The following is a 16,447-nucleotide window of genomic DNA, read 5'->3' as shown; positions in this document are numbered from 1 at the left end:
GACAAAAGCTTAATTCGGTATAAACGTAGGAATATTCAGTTTTCTTAAGTATTGAAGAACGTAATAAAGTCAATACAAAGCACAGGAAGTTGTTCTGGTAAGACAAGAATCTTTGTTTTCTAGGTAGGTTACTTACAAAGGTAATAAATAAACAAATAAACAGCAAAAACTATAAACTTTTACAATCCCTTCTTGAGAGAAGACCAATAATCAAAGAATACTTTGTTGCTATAACAGAGAAAAAAACCAAATTCTGGTTTTGCATTTGTGTACTATTAATACTGAAACTCTTAAAAAAAAATAAAGAAACAACTTACAAATAAAACCACCTAATCTTATCCAGGTTTGATCTCACAGGACAAGATTCCGTTTTCAAGATTCCTTTTTCCCAAACTGCCTGTAACTTTCTCTTTTTTTTCCTATTTTTTTTAAATATTCTAATTTTTTAGTTTTTTTAATTTTATTTATTTATTTATTTATTTATTTATTTATTTTTATTTTTTTAGAGAGAGAGAGAGAGAGAGAGAAAGAGAGAGCTTGGGGGAGAAGGGCAAAGGGAGAAGGAGCATATCCCAAGCAGGCTCCACACTATCAGCACGGAGCCTGATTCGGGGCTCAATCCCACAACCCTGGGTTCATGATCAGAGCTGAAATCAAGAGTCAGATGCTCAACTGACTGAGCCACCCAGGCGCCCCTGCCTGTAACTTTCTTATACATTTGTTTTTGTCCTTTATTTTCACCTTTTACTTTAGAACAAAATTACTCTTTTCCCAAAACAAAAACACACCCTATAGACTGTGCATACTTTGCATACGATGTTTCCCTTCACCCTGATTGTTACTAGTAGTTTTATTTTCACATATTGATTGTAGTTTTTAGCCATTAGTAACCTCTACTTTCTTACAGAGAAAACTAGGAAATAAACAGTTGTGAATTGCAGCAGACTGCTAAATTTTATGAACACACATGTCACAATTTTTATAAGTATATTCTTCCTTAGAGTATATTTTTTCAATGTGACAAAAAGAACATGTTTATTAACAGATTCACATGTATTTAGCTTCTCTATACTACTGTATGAAAATATGAGGCCCAAACTATAAAAACTTAAGTGTAGTCTTAATAATTGTTTCAGTGGACTCTCTTACTTAGAAATTATTAACTGTTACCTACTACTTAACTCTAAGGTTATAAGTTTCCAAACAGATTTTCAGGCAGACATGTGACAACACTAAACAAAGCTAGACATCATCTGGAGTTATTATTCTGATAACTCTTTGTTACGGCACATCCATGTCAGGCAAGGATCACAAAAGCAAAAACCTAAGGAAAGTTAAATACATGGGGTTTTTGTTCATTTTACCACCATACTTGATCTCTATCTATCTATCTATCTATCTATCATCTATCACTTATCATCTATTTATTATCCATCTATTATCTATCTATCTTTCTATCATCTATCATCTATCTATCCATCATCTGTGTATCTATCATCTATCTATCTACCTATCATCTATTTATTAGCTATTTTTCTATCTATCATCTGTTGTCACCCACCATCTATTTATTGTCTATCTACTCATCTATTATCTATCTATCTATCTATCTATCTATCGTCTATCTATCCACCTATCTTCTTCACATATGCATTTAAATCTCCATATCATAATCAGCAGCATCAGTGCCCTGACATTTCTGTCTAACAAGAGTGCTTTTAATTCCCAAACGTATGTTCTCAGTGTAAACGCTGGTGCACTGAAGGTGATGTACTTTCTCAAAACATGCAGGACGGAAAATGCCACAACCTACCAGAGGGGCAGGAAGGCAGCAGTGCTGGCTCATCACCTTCTGTGGCCGAAGCCTGGCGAGACGTGTCACATTAGAGGAATCCTTACCTTGTTTTCTAACTACAGGAAAAAGCACCAGGGTTGGCGGGATCAATTCCGTGATGCCAAAATGCCATCAGTAAACCCCAGCTGCCCGTTCTTCAGCGGTACGATTATGAAGTAACATTAACTGTCTTGCAGGCCAACAAGCTGAACTTCATGATATTTAAGGGGCACTGACCCATCCCAAGTCATTCATAGAGAATTATCAATATCTTCGATTCGAAAACCTTACATTATCGAAATCTATGTTTATTTTATGTTCATCTGCGATTTTATTTTTTTAATACCTTATCACGCTGGAAAGTAAAACATCCCTCTATGTAATTGTTACACTTTTAGCTAATCTACCTTATTTTCAGTTGTATTAAGAAATGGAGGGTCTGTCTGAGGTTCTGTCTCTGGTGGGAGAGCCCAGCAAGGAACCCAACGAATACTGGTACACAGAAGGTACTCACCTCTTCAAACAAACCACTTCATTACTCTCCAAGACTAAGCCCCTTATTGTAAACAAATAGCAACTTGTGAAAGGTACATTTTGCCTTACCTTTTTGAATGGAAATGTGACACTTCTAATATTTTATATGGTATAAAAAGATATATGTGAAAAAACATTTTATATAAATATTTTATATTTATATCTAATATATAACAATATAAAAGATAAAATGAGAGTCACCAAAAAATAAAGTAACATTCTCAGAAACACATTTGGTGACATATTTTGTATTGCCTTCTTACTATGTGACTCCTAAAATGTATTTTCCTCTGATTAGAATATAGCAAAACCACTCAATCCAACCAAGTGACATTTGCTATTTCCAAAATCGACTTTAATTTTGTTCAGTTAGTTTTAACTTTATTTTTAAAAACTAATTTTAAAGCTAATTATGCTTTCAGGGCAAGAGATCTAATCTCTTAAACACTCCCTGACTCCATGTTCTAAGAGATTTCTCTAGCCAGAGGTTAAGCTTAAAGCTTCACGAACAGCTTTAAGACAAGATGCTCAATTCAAGCCTAGCTTATTTACCTTATGTCCTTGAATTCTCAGATTTTACTCTAGAAATCTAGAGAGTGACCTGTGTCCTTTAGAAAATATACAATATTGTTGAGAAAAAGAGCTATTTATATTTATACGTTTGTGTATTTTCCGTTCCATCTTTGCAAAAAGTTTCGGGCGGAACTAAAGGGAAAGAAACGTTTCCATTATCAATTCATTATCAATTTCTGCATGAAAATAGTGAGAGCTCAGACTGTGGTGTTTCTGGTACAAGAGGGTCAGTAAATTCACAGCAGCTCTTGTAATTTTTCTCTTATGATTACAATCAAGCAGTTTGTTGTCCTGGTGGTTTAAATATCGGTTAGTTAATACACACTGCAATATTGGTTTTAGGAGTAGAGTTCGGTGACTCATCACTTACATAAAACACCCAGTCCTCATCACAAGTGCTCTCCTTAGTACCCAACACCCATCTAACCCCCCCCACCACCCTCCAGCCACCCCCAATTTGTTCTCTATCCTTAAGAGTCTCTTGTGGTTTGTTTCCCTCTCTTCTATTCCCCCCCCCTTCCCATGTGTTCATTTCTTTTATTTCTTAAATTCCACCTGTGAGTAAAAACAGTTTTTATGTTTGCAGAATAGAAAGATAAGCTGTCCCGTTTTTTAAACGAGTTTTCCTGAAATAACTAGGATGCAAACAGTTTTGATTAATCATCGCACATACAGAGATCTTCTTCAAGAAAATCTTTTTCTTACTTTAGCTCTCCAGCTGAGATACGGTAAAATACAATAGATGAGAGAATAGGTTCTGAAGTCAGAAAGCCCGTAGTCAGATTCCCACCTCTGTGACTCATTTGCTGTGAGATCTTGACCACATCATCGAATCGCTTCAAACCGCATTCGCCACCATCTAGAAAATGGTGATAATGATAGCGCCTACTTTGTACAATTCTCATAATGATTCAATGGAAAGGTAACTATAAAATGCTAGACACAGTGCGTGACCTGTGCAAAGGGTTGATGTATTATGGTCTCTCATTAACAGCAGTGATGGCATCATTCTGCCAGGATGACTCCCGCATCTGCAATTTTTCCCCATAAATATGAAGGAAGCACTCTCTTTTTCATTTCTACTCTCATATTCACATTAGGGCTTTAACTGATAGATCCTTGAAGCATTACGGGGGGTATAGAAACTTGGAAGGCCCTTCAGTACACTTTTTGGCAACACGCAATTTCGTTGGTGGTTATGTTTCAAAGAGACGTGTGATATGAACAATGGAGATAAAAAGTAATTTCTTGACCTCAAAAGATCAAAAAATCCTTCTAGTTTTCAAATTATACAATTACGTCAATTTGCGTTCAGCAAAACCGAAGCCGCGTTTTTGTCTTTCTATAACTTGATGTAAGGGAATTCCCAGAGGCCTCTCTCTGGAGCTCTTTTGCATACTAATTATTCAGCGGTTTAAATCACAGCAGCAGCACCATCTATTGGGGAGTTTTTCCTGAAACAAATGTTTCTACAATTCTGGAAACAAAAAATATCACAAAATAAATTTATGTTCATTTCAGTTTTTCATCGAGATAAAAGAGAAAATTTATTTTAGTAAAAGAATTTCTTCTAGTGAACATAGTCAGGAATTGGTAAGAATCGCAAGTCAATGTCTCATGACAGTCACTGTTGAGACATTAAAACAAAAAAAGGAAAAATTAAGTATCAAAAGTAATAGGCCTTAGGGGAGAATACTTCTTCCCTAATTATCACAGTCTGATGCACGCATGCCTTTTGACTGCTAAATGACTGGGGAGATGTGACAATCTTCGCTGAAAATCCAGCCCCTTGTCACTCCTTTGTGCCAAGGTAATTCAGATGCAATGGATGAAGACTAGATTAGACCATGATCCACTGATCATAGCTTTCTGTTGGGTTTATAGCACCAGATGGCTTAATTATTCTCAACAGTTCTCAATCTCTGTCTGTCAAGGAGACCAGATGTAATTTCTACCTTCTGGAGAAATCGATGCCTACGATTGAATACAAGAAATAAAATATGAAACAGACCCAAGAATTGAGGTGAGTTAGTAGAAGTAAGCCCGTGTACAAAGCAAAGTCTATATCACCTCCCTCTTCCCTGATAGCAAGGGTTCAGTGCTGGCACAGCTGGAGGCACATGGGAAGCATTTTGACAGAGGTGAGTTGTGGCTACACCTATTGGTTTATATTCAATGTTCGCACACTCACAAACACACAATATATTTGTGATTAGCTAATAAAACACACATAATTCATGTTTTCTACCAGTGCAATTTGATTTCACGTTTATTTTTTGTGTCTTAAGGTAGACATTGAGTAATGTCCCAATGTATCCATTGGGTTAATAGCTTGTAAAATACGCCAAAATGCTAGATAAGGTCGTCCATCCAGCTCTGTTTGTGATGGACTTCACATCATGCCTTACTTGTATCTTGATTTAGATCCATCTTCTAAGGGTTTGACTAATTCTAGCGTGCCTTCTGTCTTCTCCAGCAACTCACCACACAAGGCAAACAGAAATAAAACTGTAAAAAAAGGGCTATTATATCTTAACCTTCATGTGTTAAGACAATGGAAATTCCCCATATCTGTCCCATTCCACTTTAGTACATTCAAGGTTGGCTCATGAGCCCTAGTGTGCCATATGTCTGCCAAATACCCAACCACATTCAGCGTGGGAGGAGAGGTCACAGGGAGCCTTTTGGTCGGAAGATTAATGGATGTTCAGTGTATTCAATGTCAACACCCAAATAGCATTCTCCTCTTCATGTGTGAAAAATGTTTTTCACTTTAGTAAACACGCATTCAAATTTCCAAGGTTCCTCCTAAGCTCACCCCAGCCTACCCCTCACCATGAGTTTACCCTGGATATCCTCCAGGCTATATATTTAGCAAGGACTGCAAACTCTTGGCACACACAATGTGTGTCTTTATTTTTCTATCATCATCCCTAAGCACGCTATCCAGCCCCTAAGGAGCAATATGTAAATGTTATGGAATGAAAAGGAAACATCTACACCTTGACCACAAAAGAATGGATTTTTTTAATAAATGACATAACTGCTTTTTCCACTGAAAGTTTATAGTTCCAGAACAAAACTATGCTACAGTATCCCTACACGGTGCTTGGGAATATGAAAAAAAATGATAGTATCACATTTTCATGTCCTATATTTGTTTTTCAGTGATAGATGTCTCTCTAAAAGTATACCACTTATGACCTAATAGTTACATGATTGCAAAAAAAAAAAAAAAGATATGTTAGCAACTCAAAGATAAATATTGATTTTAATTCAATATTTATATTTATTTTAATGTTAATTTGAAAGCTGTTAGGAATCTTTATGATCCATGCAAAACATTGTAAAAACAAACCACGTCAAAAAACATTGCAAATGAGGAATTTCAGTAGTAAGGAATCTTTGCCAATTTTTCTGGTTAATTTGGTTATATTTAAAATATTATTCTTAAGTCAGTTCCATAGCAAAGTACCCAGAGTCACAATAAAAGCTCATAGATAGTACAAAGTCAAGGAGATGGGAGGATGCTCCATATCCTACTGGTCTTTAAAGAGCATAAGAAATTTAGGGAAGCATTTTAAGACGAAAAATTAAGAGCAAACAGACTTAAGCAAAATACTCAGGAGTCCCACATCCCCAGTGCATTGCCAACATTCTCCACATTTTCCATCTAGGGCAGGGTTTGTTTTTGTTTTCGTTTTTGCCACCTGGAACAAATTCCACAAGAGAAATTAGCACTCCTGAAAAATACGAGGGGGCAATAATAAAAGTTAAGGCGTAGCCAGTCGGGTTGCAAAACTGGTGGTGGCTCATTACTAAGTAGGTTCCATTGTGTTAGGATGGCTCCAGTGCAAAGCAGCGTCCTAACCCTGGGGGTTCCTGCTGGAGGCATTAAGAAGAGGGAATGAAGATTTCTTTTCCAAATTAAGTTGTCAAGGAGCTCATTTACACTACACAGTGAGTGTATGTGGGCGAGTTGCTGAAGATGATGATTTATGAGGCTATAGACACTTAAGTGATTCTGGTGATGGAAATCCACAGCAAAATCCACTTAGGAGGACAAAACAGAGCTCCTATTATCTGTGGGAGGTAAAACCACACGGCTTTTACCCTCACAAATTTCAAGTTACCCTACTGGGTTTGGGAATGGAAAGAAAGCTCACTTACTTAGAATTCATGTTTTGGTGTAATATTATTACACAAAAACGTGTTTTTTTTTTTAAACTTGATATTCATTGGATCTAATTTAAAGGAATTTTGAAAAGATGTTTCTTCTATTTTTGAAGGGAGGGTGAGGACTGGACTGACCAATCACATCATGGAGAGCTAGGTAACAAATAGACATTTAAAATATCTAAAGGTGAATGAATTGTAGCTCTCCATCTTCAAAGGCAGTAAACCTCCCCGCAAAAAAATTATGTCTTAAAAGGCTAGGCAAATACATAAACGTACTTGATTAGTGTACGTGGCCATTAGCAGTTAACATCTTCACAGTGTTTTCTTTAAAAAAAAAAATTCTGAGCACAAAAAATGTAAAATGATAAAACCAAAATGGAAATTGTAGCTTACCTTTCTCCACTCTCTTTGGTGTGCATGCTCTTTAAATGCCAAGAAAATTAATTTTAAGAGTCTTATGAGAACTTACAGGCTTTGATCTTACATGTTAAATGTATTTGCAATATCCTATTTTAGTAGCAAAGTGTGAGTCCCCTTGACAAGTAAATTCCTATGTAAACAACGGAAAACGGAAAAACTCACTGTAGTGCTATGGTTAATCTAGTTTTACATTTTTTACAAGTGTTTCTACAGAGTGCGCGGACGAACCTTTAGAATAATTCTATGTCACCTGCTTCTGTGAGTTCTAACTTTTATTTACACCACCTTCAATGTAATGTAACAGCTTCTCATTCATGTGCATTAGATTATTATATACTTCCTATGCTATAGGAATGTAAGCACTAACTACTTATTCACGCTGACATTATCTTATTGCAATATTCATTTCCTTATAAAAGATTACAAAACCACCACACAAATTGACAGCTTATTCTCTGCTCCTTTTGCTACGTATGAGACATGCTGAAGCAGCCCATGCTTTTGTTTTGCTTGTATAAAGGAATTCATCAAGGTCTCCCCTCACCTAGTTCCAGATTCCAGGGGAATGTGACCAATCTACGCATTTTATTTCATTCACTGATAAAAATCAGATGTATTTGTTCGTGTATTTATGGGCAAATGATATACATGTTACTGCGTATGTGATGATACCAATTAATACAAATAAAATTAGGGATTCAGGAAAGGTTTTGGTTTGCTTTTATGTATCTTTTTTAACTCTTCTGATGCTTGATAGAACTAGATTTTCCAAAAAAAAAAAAAAAAATTACAACATTTTTTTCCCAAACAAGTAAATATGTAATCTGTATAGGATTCCATGAGTTTCCCTGCCAATATTTGATGGACTTTTATGACCTTTGCTCAAAGAAGTCCTAGTAATCACAAACTTTTAAAATGTAAATAATTTCATTATGCATGAGTACATAAATAAAAAAAATATTAAGGTGCAAAAAGGGTTCAGGAATTATAGATACTAAATACAGTTTCTCAGGACGTAGAGTTGAATCAGGGTCATATTTCAAATTAGAATAGATTTTAGGTTAAAAAATAGTATCGTTTTAAAGGCATTTACACTTTAGTACGGTTAACATTTGTCAGCTAGACCCACTCGCTATTATAATGCCAAAATGTTGATAACTCAATTTTTACTCGTGTTAAAAATATCAGTTTTATATTTTTGTAAAATGTGGATATCGCATGCTGGAGCAGAAGGGTGGGCTTGAGCCACATAGGACAGTGCAAGAACATAATTCAGAATTGAGTTAGTATGAAAATGCATAGATTTTGACATAGTCATATTATCATCATTCTTAAAAATCAAATTAAACTCCTGGAGTGCTACCATTTTAACAAGCTCGTGGGGAATATGGAAACTTACTTTCACATAAAAGTGCCCTCCTGTCGGATGTTCATTTCAAATACTTTTAATAAATAGCATATTGAAAAAAATCTCTTTCTGGAAACACCCTCCCTGCCACATAATGCCTCTGGTCACCACGGTGTCCTGTAGATCTCACAGAGCGTCCCTGTGATCTCACGATAGCCTCGTGAGTTGGGCAGGAGGTGTGGGGGTTCCTGAACTGGCTCCACAGATGGGGAAACTGAGGCCCAGAGCCAGGGAAGCACGGATCAGATGGTGTGTATTCCAGATGTCACTCTTTCCTCCCCAATTAAAGGAAAACACATTTCAAATTTTGCTCTGATGATGTATATTTTTATGGACCACACACAGGAACTTCACCTCCATCAAAGATCCTTAGCCAAACAACCCGCACAGCTGTGACTGCGGGTGACAAATGACTTGGGCAGCATGACTGTCATGGCTTCTCCCTAATGCAGTGTTTGGCATCCAGCTCAAAACAGAAATAAATAAGTAAGTAAATAAATAAATAAATGACAGGAGTGGAATCAACAGGATGAAGCTGTTTTCCTAATATAAAACAAACTCCTGAAATATACGTCTTTTTAGCTTGATCGATTCAATAACTTATTTATTAGACAGCATAACCAAATAACAACCTGTATGTAGTAAAGCTGTAAATACAAACAAATATATGCGTTACATTTTAGTAAGCAATAAAAATAACAAGTACTCATATATTTTTCAATCTCCGAAGGGCGATATGATCCGCTAATGAAGTTTGCTGCTTGTTTGAAACTGAACACTGAACAGAAGGTTGAAAAAAAATGAGGGACCAGAGGACTAACTCACCAAAGGCAGTAAGACACAGATGAAAAATATTCGCTAGCATCGAGCTGTTGGTGTTATCAGCATTAATAAACAATGCCCGTACTTAGACGCGTGTCTCCTAATCACAGAGCCAAAATACCCAAAATGATGTTTGGTTGATGTTTCTTGATTTTTTTTTTTTCCCTAACAAAATGTGATAGCATTTCAATTCAAATTAATTAGATTATTGAGTATCCTATTATGCTGTCCATCTAGACCAGGAAAACTTAGAGCCTTCATCAAAGTATACTTTTTTCATTTCTCTAATCCTCACTGCATTTATTGTTTGAAAATGGAAGCCAATGTTTCCCCATGTTCATACCGATCTTAGAAACAACTGATGCCATATTGAAATGTCAGTTTCTTTTAGACCCATGCCCTCTGACTGAAATACTGGATTGGACCTTGTACCACATCAAGAATTCTATGTGATAAAAGCAGACTGCCTGCCCATAAAGCATTAGCTGTCTGGTTCCCATAATATCTCTCCCAAAAACCCTCCTGGGTGACAAATACATATGTATAAATAGAAATGTATTTCAGTGTGCAGTCTCCATCTAGACCCACGGCTAGATCTCCACATGGGAGTGTGCATTGGAGTGTGTGTTTTCAAGAGGTACGGTGTGCATTTTCCCTTCCCCGAGTCCTTCATCCTTGGCCTTCGCTTGCATACATTTTACGAGTCGAGAGACAATTGGAAGGCATTAGAGCAAGCCAGACATCAAACCCATTTATTCTGAATCTTAAATTATGACTTTTTATCATCAATATTTTGGTTACAGTGTTACACAAAAGACAAATTAACGTCCGCTGTGAGGTCTCTTCTTGGATTGCTTTGGGATTAGCAACATTTCCTTGGCCTATGAACCCTGCACCCATCATCTCCCAGCCGCGTCTTAACACTATTGTTGTACAAGGTGCCCAAACAGGAAGGCTTTGCAAAACTGCTCCCAGGGTGCCTCCGCCAATACCTGTAACCGCTGTGACTTCCAGGTGGCTTCTCGCCAGGTGCTCCCAGAGAGTGTCAACACGCCTCTTTCCTTGGCGGATCAGAGGAGGATCCTGGAGGGGAGTAGCCCGTCCTGCTGGCTTTGAAACACCTGATCCAGATGCACTCACGGAGGGGTGGACACAGACAGATGAAGACAGGCAGCTGGGAAGACCGAAGCACGCTGGGCCAAGGAAGCGTGTGTTTAGAACACTCGGTCATTACGCTCCCATGCTTCTCTTATGTGATTCAGGCCACCCAGGAACATCAAGTTGTTAAAGTATTCCAGAGCGTTAAAAAAAAAAAAAAAAAAAAAAAAAAAAAAGAGAGAGAGAGAGAGAGAGAAAGAAAAAAAAAAAAAAAACCAACAATCCAGCTGGTTAGTTCTAAAGGTGCATCTGAGAGAATCTCTTTGAAAGAAGCATTATTGTCCATCTGCTACTTGGACTCTGAGATACGGGTACCTTCTGTTTGGTGCGGTCTCATCCACAACAAAATACACAGGTATGTTTCTGTTTTGTTTGTTTGGTCTCATTCAAGAAATCGACACACGTTTCTCTCCCCCATCCCAGGACGAAAAATAGAAGTAAGGGTAAGGAGGGAGAGCTGAGTGTGGAAAGAAAGCAAAGCTTTTCCAGAAAAAAAAAAAAAAGAACAGCGACAACCAAAAAAACCCACACACACGTAAACAATACAAAGCAAAAGTCGCAGTCCCATCGTGCAAAATTTGCTTCTCCGGATAAAGCGCTTCTTGACAGATTCACAATGTCCCCTTCCCCCTCCCGAGGCCTCCCGTCCACCCGGGGGCAAATACAGAATGAAAGCCAAGCCGTTCTTTTCCTTAAGGCGGAACAGACACACAAAGAACACATTTCAAGGACTATCCGGCCGGTGGTGATTCGTGGGGCTCTTGCTCTGAGTCCCGCCTGCGACCTGCAATCCATCCTGGAGATCGACGGCACTCCTCGCGTGGGGCAACAATACAACGTACAAACAAAAGGAAGAGAAGTCAACGGCCCCGACAATAAAATCCAGTATTGACTTTACGATCACAGGTACAAATTGCTCAAATCGATAAATTCGTTTCTCCTTAAGACCTCGTCGTCTAAAACTAATTAGAAGCCAGGTTCCCGAGGAGTGGCCGATATGCAAAGAAAATACTGGAGATTTAGCAGGAAATCATTCTTCTACCTCAACAGTCTGAAGGAGGTTGGAACCAAGTGGTCCTGTTCTGGCAAGTTCAGGGTGTTTGGAAGGGCAGACGCCTGGGTCCAGATCGCAACTTCCCCACCGTCTGGGGGCTCTGTGTTCATAGAGGGAAAACCAAGAAGCCCGAGAATGTGGAGTACTTCCAGCCTCCCATGAGGTTGCCCCTCTCCAGTTTGAGATGCACGGTGTCCTCTTTCTCCATCAGCAGCAGGACACCATTGCTGGCGGCTTCTCTGGTGACGTCCTGGTCCCCCGCAAAGGCTGAGATCACTGGGTAGCCGTTCTGCATCAAACTGACCTGCAGGGCAGACGGTAAAGGTCAGCAGACCGTGCAGGACCCCACCTGCCCGCGCTTGTCCTCACCTCCCCCGCGCCCCACCTCTTCCGGGGGAGCCCCGGGCCAGGGCCTGGCCCAGAACGCGAGGCAGGCCCTGAGCCCGGAGCCCTGGGTCAGCCGGCTCGCTGGCTGGCGCGGGGTCACAGAGGCGGCGCCAGGACCTGCGGCCACGGGGCGTTAGTAGTCCGACGCTGGAAGGGTCCAGGCAGCTTGGAAGCTACCCACCTGGATGGTCTGTCTGTTGTACACTTTGACCACGTGGAAGCTGAAGCTATAAATGCCTTTTCTCGGTGCTACAAATATGCTGGAGGCAAGATCGAAATGGTTGCCAATATTTACTAATACCTGAAAGAGAAGAGGGAATACAGCGCAAACGTGGCAAGCCCCTCCTCAGCATCTGTTTTACCCAGACTGGCAACACCACCCACCGACGCCAGGTACTCCAGGAGCCGCCGAGCCGCAAGCCAGCGCCCAGGCAGCGAGCCAAGGCTGCCCCCGGGGGGGAGGAGCCGGTGGTAAAATGCCCTGCACGGGGAAGGGGCTGGGAAAGAATCCTCGTGGATCGCAATGAACAAGGATGTTTAAAAATGTATCTCGCCTGTGGATTGACAAGGTGCGTGCAAATTTCGCGCGGTGAGGGCCAGGGCGAGGGAGAGGAACGGAAGATGATAAGGTCAGGACACGAGCGAAACGGAGTCTGTTCAGACGTGTGTGGGATTCTGGGGACTTCGACGTGAAGTTCAGTTTCGCAGAAATAGAGGGCCGCGCCAGACTGAATGGGGCCAATCGGGCCATGGGGTCATCAATACCAAAGCCAATTCAATGAGATAACCTCCAGCCGCTCAAGCTTGGAACTCCACTCCATTGCGCCCAGGAGAGAATGGACGGTGTGAGGTTCTTGTCCCCACGTGTCCCCAGCCCCTGGCACCCTCCGTGGCAGCGCCCAAGAGGTTCTGGATCTCGGGTACTCAGTGGAAGACCCCACGGTGGGTAGGCAAACCCTGGCTGCAGCTGATTCCCTGCACTTTCCTCTGAGCCGTGCGCTTGCTCCCTTGGCTGAGCTATGATGTCATGCAGAAAGGCTTGAGGAAGCAAACGGTGTGCAGGCAGGGGCATACTCTGAGCTCAAACTGCAGGAGGGAGTCTGCAAGACTAATGACAAAATTAACCGGAGGATACGAGGTCACGTGACCCTGCAGCCGCCTTTTCTCAAACAAAAGGGGGGATGAGGGTGTTACAATGCCATAAGCAGACTTTGAAGAGTGGAGGACTCCTCCTAACGACCCAGCGCCCTTTCAGATGGTTAAGGCAGAATCTGGCCACTCTGTCTGGATCCTGTCCCCATTCCTACTCACACACAAATGCACAACTCAGTTAAAATCATCAAACGGCCCCCCTCGGTGCTCTCGGGCTTTTAAAACAGACAGCCAGCAACAACAAAACCCGAGATTAGGGATCCTGTCATCTGTTCAGAAAAGGAGTCTCAGCTGAACACCTTCTGCTGTTATTTCTCACACACTCATCACAGACGAATGATGTGCAATCCCCCAGCCGTGTGGGACGTTGCCCTGAGAAGCGCCGTAAGGACTCGGGGAAATAAGCCTGGAGCCAGCTTCTTCTTCGAGACACAGCTCAGGGCGCCACTCAGTCCCCCTGCCTGCCGGGCTCACGCAGACACTCCGGGCTCTGTTGTCCGAGACCTCGTACTTCACAACGCCTGTCTGTCTCTTCGAGCCTGTGCTCTCTCCGTCTGCCTTACAACACTTTATAAGAGAATAAAGCATTCTCCTTCCAAACCCTCGGGGCTGTTTCCTCCACCTCAACGACCTCAACTCTTTTCCATCCGTTTACATTCAGGGAACTGGTAACTTTTGGGCCCTGTTGTAGATGAGAGGACACCCAAGGAGCCCAGAAAAGCAGGTTTTCCGTACACCCTACCTGGGGAGCCAGGGAAACATCGTGTAGCCTGTCCTGCCACAGTCAGCGTGTCTATAAAATTAGAATCTTCCTACAACGTGTCTTGCCCGACATCACACCAAATGACACGATGGATTAGCAGCAACGCTGTGAAAACTATTTGTAGGACCTCGGGAGATGACTAATAACAAGGCACGAAGAAGGATGCATTAATAGTGTAAAGAGGTTGCAAACACCCATTTCATTATTGTCTACTGTACCTGGACATCATTAAAATAAGTAATTTTATTTAAGAAACAGATTAAAGAGGGGCGCCTGGGTGGCGCAGTCGGTTGGGCGTCCGACTTCAGCCGGGTCACGATCTCGCGGTCCGCGAGTTCGAGCCCCGCGCCGGGCTCCGGGCTGACGGCTCGGAGCCCGGAGCCCGTTTCCGATTCTGTGTCTCCCTCTCTCTCTGCCCCTCCCCCGCTCATGCTCTGTCTCTCTCTGTCCCAAAAATAAATAAATAAACGTTGAAAAAAAAAAAATTAAAAAAAAAAAAACAGATTAAAGAACCATCCCCCCCCCCCCAACCTCCAAACCTCAAGTAGATAATCCTCAGCAAGAATGAACCTAAATAAATACTCTGGCCTAAAAAGAGGCAGCGGTATGTGTAGGTTTACTGGGTGTGAGAATCGGTTAACAGAAAGGAAGTTAATTAAGTGTGGCTGGTGAGCCCAGCCCTCTGTTTTAGGGGCAAAAGGAAGGGACTGAGCAGGTAAAGTTTGGGAACCGCCATAAGGCTTTCAATTTGTTTCTGAAAAACAACAGTAACCAAGACGGGGAGGGCACAGGAGGAAGGTCACAACCCCCCATCCTGAGCCCGATGACCCAGAGAAGGGATCGCCAAGGTCTGAGCATTCAGTGACCCTTGTGCTTTGAACCTAGAAAGAGAAGTGGAATGGCCTAGGGCAACATGAGTCACTGACCCCTACTTGTTTTTTTCTTAATCTATAGAACCACACTATATATAATATTTACGGGCCGGGTATATTTGCACATTACAATGCATGTATCGTATTTCCTATCTATTCCATTTCTCTAACCACACTCTATTTTGTTTTGTATTTATATAGCCATCCCTGCTGTTGCCCCCACATTCTTCCCAACTTTTTTTTTTTTTTGAAGATAAGCACCCTGTCCCCAAACCATCCCCCAATAAGCAATAAGCACATAGTTTCTGATCGAGAACCCTCTCTTTGGGTGTGTTATCAACGCGCTCAATCCTCAAGTTGGCCACCTGGCGGGCTGAAACCCATCCACCCCAAACGACAGCCCTCACCCCAGAGGAGAGTAAAATGGGCAGTTTCCTTTTGGGGAATGCATTCCAGGTCTCTCGGCTTTAAGGGACTGTCAGTCGTCCCAGTGCCAACTGAGCTGATGGTGATACAAAAGCTACAATGTGAAAAGGGGAAATGGCAAGGAGGGCTTACTCGAAAAGGCAGGAAGGACACGGGCAGGGCGGGGAGGCAGGGAGAGCCTGGAAGTCCCCAGCCCACGGGCCCGGGCCCCCGCCCTCTCCACCCCCGGCGGGAGGCGAGGCGGCCCGGCCGGCCGGCTGACCTGGTCGAAGTAGATGGTCATGGTGCGGTTGCTCATCTCGGACGGCTCGTGGTTGGTGCTCCGCGTGGCGGAGAAGGCCACCTTGGCGCTGCCCGAGCGCACGGAGATGCCCAGGGAGGAGGTGACCGCGCCGTCCGCCGACGGGCTCGAGTCGCACACCACCAGGCACTTGCCCTCCAGCACGATGGGCTCCGTGTCGTTCTGCGCCCGCACCGGGCAGCCGGCCGGCAGCAGCAGCAGCAACAGGGCCAGCGCCGCCCCCAGGCAGGAGCCGCAGCCAGCCGGCTCGCGCAGCGCCCCCCGGCGCCCGGGCATGGTCAGCGGCGGCCCTCGGGGGCCCCGGCCGGGCGCCGCCATCCGGGCAGGGGGGGGGCGGGGGCGCGCGAGGGCGACGGCGGGCAGCGGCCGGAGGAGCGCGGGAGGGCGCGCAGGACTGCGCGGGGCCCGGGGAAGCCTCCTTTGGCCTGGGTCCCCTGCTCTGCTGGTCAAGGCCAGGGTCGTCCTCAGGAGAAGGGCGCCAGCGGACCTGTGAGGGCAAAGAACCCAAACCCTTAGACTGGGAGATGAAGCTGGGGGGGGGGGGAGGGGAGGGGACGCGGGGAG

The 16,447-nt window shown here is 42.7% G+C and overlaps 1 protein-coding gene across 1 annotated transcript; it reads right to left on the bottom strand.

Annotated features, from left to right (window-relative positions):
- Positions 1-8,961: 8,961 nt before the first annotated feature.
- On the bottom strand, positions 8,962-16,201 carry CBLN2 (cerebellin 2 precursor). The gene is made up of 3 exons (XM_030292354.1): positions 15,845-16,201; positions 12,551-12,670; positions 8,962-12,286 (listed from the first exon to the last, which is right to left on the bottom strand). The coding sequence occupies exons 1-3, from the start codon at positions 16,199-16,201 to the stop codon at positions 12,089-12,091; spliced, it is 675 nt and encodes a 224-aa protein (XP_030148214.1). The 3' UTR covers positions 8,962-12,088.
- Between the last annotated feature and the right edge of the window lie 246 nt (positions 16,202-16,447).

The sequence above is a fragment of the Lynx canadensis genome, chromosome D3, assembly GCF_007474595.2.
Source record: "Lynx canadensis isolate LIC74 chromosome D3, mLynCan4.pri.v2, whole genome shotgun sequence".
Classification (NCBI taxonomy): Eukaryota; Metazoa; Chordata; class Mammalia; order Carnivora; family Felidae; genus Lynx; species Lynx canadensis.
Note: the sequence above shows the minus strand (reverse complement) of the source record. Positions and strands in the feature narration are given on the sequence as shown.